The sequence below is a fragment of the Gigantopelta aegis genome, chromosome 9 (genome assembly GCF_016097555.1).
Source record: "Gigantopelta aegis isolate Gae_Host chromosome 9, Gae_host_genome, whole genome shotgun sequence".
Classification (NCBI taxonomy): domain Eukaryota; kingdom Metazoa; phylum Mollusca; class Gastropoda; order Neomphalida; family Peltospiridae; genus Gigantopelta; species Gigantopelta aegis.
Window position 1 is genome coordinate 71,536,621 of NC_054707.1, and position 6,000 is coordinate 71,542,620.

The following is a 6,000-nucleotide window of genomic DNA, read 5'->3' on the forward strand; positions in this document are numbered from 1 at the left end:
TTAGCCCAATAACCGTTCACACATCCCTTTTCAAATGTCTATATCCGTCACAGGAGTGCTGGTAACCTAATATAACTACTTTGTGTAAATCAGGAAGTTGTCCGACAGGCTAGGTAGCTGTGACATGCGATACGGCTGACGTAAAATGGGTGTACAGTGAGCACGTTTCCATCTAAATTTGCTCGTATTCATATCTTGTTCGTCGACTTTTGGTGACTCCACTGTTCAAAGAATTGATTGAGTAGACCCCCGTGCCTAATACCACATACAAAGTATATTAACTTAGCGGGAATAGATAATAGTCAAATAATCAGTGTAGCATGCTACTACCAATTAGACCTGCATTTTTATAACGAGACAATGACTTTGTCTCTGTGTTAAATGTTTGTGGCGTTTTTGGTTTTTTTTGGTCAGAAATCTACACAATAGAAACAAACAAACAAACAAACAAACAAACACAAAACAAAACAAAAAACAATACAACCGCAATTTAGTGTAAAATAATTTTTGATTATTTCATATCATTAAATTCAGTTACAATTTTGTTTTTACTCCAAAGATGTATACTAAATATATTTAGTTGGATAATAAACTAAATTTAATGTGTGTGTGTGCGTGTGTGTGTGTGTGTGCTCGTGCTTTTGTGTATAATAGGAATACGCCAATGAAGCGTGAATAATATATAATTTATAACTTCTGTTAAAGATATTATTACATTTATATTAAACATAATATTTGGCTTGATTGGTTTGTTTTTGAAGTGATATTGGCCAATTCGTTTACACCTTTGGAATATTAGAACAGTACACAAATACATACAATATTTTTTAAAGAGCTAATGCCTTGGTCACAAATGGCCTGCGGCGTGTTGGCGGCGGCCGTAAGTCCCCAAAATTGACATAACCGTGCGGTGGCCGCACGGTAGAATACGGTAGCCGTGAGGCGATCTCAAGTTTTTTTACGATTTTTTTAATTTGACATTAAACTTTTTTTCGGAAATCGCAAGGCCGTAGGCCGAAACCCCGCCGCATGTAATATCGCAAGGTCACTATACGGTGGCCATGAGGTGACCTCAAGGTCAACTCACGGTTTTTACCCTGTCTGGTGTGCCAAGAAAATCGTACGGCAGCCGCAACAACCGTGAGGCCTCCTTACTGCCACCTCACGGTGGTCTTGCAGCCTCCGTGAGATGGCCGTACGATTTTCTAAATAACCGTGCGGGCGCCTTATGATTGCCTTGCGGTCACCATGAGGGCGCCTCGCGGTTTGTCAACTAGAGCCTTGCAGTCTCCTCACGCATTTTGATTTCAAGACTTTTACGATTGCCGTGTCGGATACCGTAACATTTGTGAACACTGCTTCCGCAGCCCGCAAAGCCGTACGATTTGTAAAAATCCCATCTACAAACCGCAGACCGCAAAACCGTGCGGCGGCAGCATCATATGTGACCGAAGCATAAATGAAGCAACTAAAGGGTTATTCGTTATGTAAAATGTGCCAACCAATATAACTATCAATAATAAAGTTTAATATTGTGTGCCTTATTATTACTCAAAATTACAGACAACAACAAAATATACAGTTCTTGTCGTCCACGTAAAATAGGAATGCGTTCGGCGACAACGAACAGCACCAACGTTCAAGAACTATTTGAGTGCGAGTGCGAATACTTTTTACATGCTCATACACCACTAGATTTTCGAGCATGTCCGTCCCGGGGCCTGTCTCCAGATAGCCAGTAACTTGCTCTGGGACAGAAAAAAATAATTAAGACGACAATTTTTGAAATTTACATCCAAAAATTAAATAGTGGGCCTTTAAAATTTCGATGCGCATCTCTAATTAATAAAGAAAATTCTACTCATTAAATTTGGTCGCTAGATTAGATCGAGCGGTCAAAAAGAAAATAGATAGATAGATAACTAGTTTAACGTGTTCGTATACCACCAGGGCCCCGAACACGCCCATACCGAGTCCGACCTCCGATAACATCGGAGGCCTGACCTGGGATGAGGGGGGGGGGGGGGGGGGGGGGGGGTTGAAAATTGAAAATGGACAGAATTTTGAAATTAGCAATTAGTAAAAGAAATTAGTAGGATTAAAAAACAAAAGTTACAAGCCAAAAATAAAATGAACTGACAGCTCGGCTGAAGGACAGTCCAAAAATAAATAAGAGAAAGAAGAGAGGATCGGGATATTTAAGAATATTATAAAAAAGAAGTAATTTCGACATAAAATTTTGAACGGAGGTCTAAAAATTTAAAGTCCGATCTATATGGTCCGGGCCAGGGGGGAGGGTAAGTTGGAGGTAGGCGGAATTTGGAATACGAATTTAGTAGTTAGGTCAAAGACCGAAAACCAAAATGAGCTACAAACATTTAAGTCCAAACAATAAAATTAGAATGCTCGACCAAAAAGGTTTTAAGATGATTTGAGCAATTTAGACAGGCTGCCAAAATAAACTGCGTTGGACTGTTTACAAAAAAAATAAACATAAATTTTTTGAACTGCGGCCAAAAAGGTTTAAGTCCAACTAAGCCCCAAAAAGGAGGTTGCTGACCAGGTGAAGGTTGCGCAGCGACTCATGGCGAGTTGATGGGCTATTCGAAGTTGAAGTTATGGAGGTCTTTTTGTAGATGCCAGTAGCAGGACTTCATAACTTCCTGGTAATCTCCATGTAACTATTTGACTTGTTCTCGATTCTGTTTAAATTCAAACTCAATACAAAGCTGTTGCGATGTTTGTAATTAATTAAGAGGCCATGTAATTTGAATAAACGGATTGTTGTTAGCAACCAACCTCAGTGGCGCAGTGGTTAAGTCATCGGACTACAGGCTGGTAGGTACAGGGTTCACAGTCCGGTACCGGCTCCAACCCAGAGCGAGTTCTTAAGGTCTCAATGGGTAGGTGTAAGGCCACTACACCCTCTTCTCTCTAACCAACCACTAACTAACTAACTAACTAACTAACTAACAACTAACCCACTGTCCTGGACAGACAGCCCATATATCTGAATGAATGAATGAATGCATGTTTAACGACACCCCAGCACCCCAGATATCCGAGATGTGTATCCAGGACAGCGTGCTTGAACCTTAATTATTTCTCGCTCCAGCCAGTGCACGACTGGTACATCAAAGGCTGTGGTATGTGTTATCCTGTCTATGGAATGTTGCATATAAAAGATCCCTTGCTGGTAATCGAAAAGAATAGCCCATAAAGTTGCGACAGCGGGTTTCTTACATCTCAATATCTGTGTCGTCCTTAACCGTAACCGCTTCAAACGATTAGTGGTTCTTCGTGTACTGCTGATGTTTTTTAATATAGCATTGACCTTAAGTGGTCATCCGTATAGGTGGCCCATCCAAAGATGGTAAGCTCACGAATGCTCGTGGAACCTTATGGATCACCTCGGATGTTAAACAACAACAACACCTTCAATATAACAACTTCAACATCTAGAGATCATCATGCGTTTCACCCACCTGCTCCTTCCGATGGACAAATGGCGGGCTGTTCATAAATCTCACCTTAGACTTAGACTTAGATACGGTTTTAACGTGTTCCTATACCTCTATGGTTTCGAACACGCCTACCCTGAGTCCGGCCTCCGATATGATCGATATGATGGCGAGAGGGGAGGCCGGAACCTGCACTGAACCTAAGGCCAAACCGCCTACGCCCTACAAAAAAAGAATTTTTAAAAGATACTGTGACCAAATTAAAAAATACAGGGGGAGGGAAGGGGATTACTACCAGATAAGCCCCCCCCCCAACCGAGCAACACACTCACACCCTAGCATACGACAATATATAGCATAAAACATATAAACACATATACACACATAGCTAAAAGAAAGCGGTAACAAGGCGCCGCCTCCCCGCCCCCCCCCCCCCCCCAAAAAAAAAAAAAAAAAAAATAAAATAATAATAATAAAATGTGGGGGCCGGGCGGCGGCACACATACCACATAATAAAAAAAAAAAAGGGAAAAAGTTATAATGAGCCGCCGCCCCATCCCCAACAATAATTTGGGCGGCCGGGCAGGCGGCACATATATTATAAGAATAAATATAATTATGTACAATATTAAATATAAAATTAGATTAATAAAAATAAAGACATAACACTAGACTAAGACAGGCAGCCGATCAATACGTGTAGCGTGAATAACAGGCCATGACCCGACTATGACCTCTGACGGCAGAGCCGACACAGTGAGGTATTCCTCAGAAATATTAATCGGTATGCGCCGAGCAATGGGTATACTGTATGGTTAGGAAATTAAATAAATAAATAAAGATATAAAACTAATTTTTTAAATTATGCATCATTAGTAAATGCTATAAAATCTTTCCTACGTTCATTAAACAATATTAATAACAAAACATTCACATCTGTTAAAATTCAAATTTTACCTTTCAAAATGAAAATTCTACTAAACACAAATGCAGGATGTAAAGATCTGTACAATATGTTGAATAAAAAAAAACATAACTCCAAAGTCACAGATACAATAAGCAAACAAAAGATTGACATACGACTGTTGTACGTGGGGAAAATACTATGCTCTACCTTTCTATTGTTTAAAAGATACAACTTTAAGGTGGTTTCAATACAGACTGTTACATAGAATTCTGGCTACTAATACTTTTCTTCATATGATACATTATGTTGATTCAAACAAATGCTCTTTTTGTAATAATGAACCGGAGACATTGCAACACCTTTTTTACGACTGCATTGAAGTAAGAAACCTTTGGGAAGCAGTTTTAAAAAATGGATTTTTGAAAAAACTGGTCTTTGCATCCCACTAAGCAAAAATGTAGTTATGTTTGGAATGACAGATGGTGACCTAAGATACATAGTAAACTGGATAACTGTCAATATAAAATATTACATTTACAACATGAAAATACTTAAACAAAGTTTGCACAAAAATGCCATTGAAAATATCTTGAAAACTAAATTCCAAATAGAAAGATATATTTATTTTAAAAATTGTCAGTATGACAAATGTAATGAACATTGGGAGAAATGGTTGAATCTTTTTGCTTGAAAATCGGAGAATTAATTGATACTACTTTCTTCAATCTCATAACTGCACATTGTGTTAACCTAAAGGAAAATCTGGGCTTGCTTGGATATACGAAAACTTCAGTATAACCAGAAAACCAATCTTAATCTACAATACGAGTAAATAATACATGCTTCTTTCTCTCTTTTTTAGTTTCTGTCTATCTTTCCTCTTTTTGTCCCCCATTCATTTCATCTGTCCATTCTCTCTCCCCTGTCCCCCTCAGATCAAAACCATTATTGTATTCATATTTATGTACTGTTTTTAAACAAATTCAAATGTATGTAACTAGAAGTTGTTTCAGTAGTGTATAAAAACAGTGCAAAACCATCAACATTTTAAACATCGCAATTTAAAATGATTTATTTAGTTATCTATTTAACAATAATGGAAAAAAAAGTATATTTTAATATAATTATTTAATGTGTTAATGTAATTGATTAATTCCCTTGTAATTTAATATATTCTCTATATTGAAATATTATATATATATAAAGGAAAGAATAAATAAAAAATAAAAACAGATTGAAATCAGTTTAAAATAACTAGTTCTTATTTAATTAATTTTAAAAAAAGAGAAGAAAGAAAAAAACATAAAAATAGAAACCTAACTATGTATAGAAAGATGCTATATTGTTCGTAGTGTCGCACAACCGATCGATACGTGGAACGTGTTGACACCGAGCTCTGACCTGGCCCCGACCTCTGACATCACAGCCAGCAGAGCCGGCTGTGCACTCGAAATATCGATCGAGATGCGCCGCGACTGTAGCTATTGTAAATAAGAAATACGGAAATTAAACTAAATTAATTTATAAATTAAAGAGTGTAGGAAAGGCGGATTAAACTGAAACTAAATAGTAGTTTATATGTTAATTAAAAAATAAATAAAAGGAAAATCATAAATAATTAAATCAATAAGT

The 6,000-nt window shown here is 37.5% G+C and overlaps 2 protein-coding genes across 2 annotated transcripts in view; both read left to right on the forward strand.

Moving 5' to 3' along the window:
- The window catches only part of LOC121381743, a 308,435-nt gene that overhangs the window by 48,926 nt on the left and 253,509 nt on the right, over positions 1-6,000 (forward strand). The gene's annotated exons all lie outside the window — the stretch shown is intronic.
- LOC121381740 (snake venom metalloproteinase BaP1-like) overlaps positions 1-6,000 on the forward strand; it is a 39,796-nt gene that overhangs the window by 10,448 nt on the left and 23,348 nt on the right. Inside the window, exon 2 of the mRNA XM_041511087.1 lies at positions 5,721-5,854. Coding sequence (XP_041367021.1) covers positions 5,721-5,854 — 134 coding nt within the window. The remainder of the gene's footprint in view (positions 1-5,720; positions 5,855-6,000) is intronic.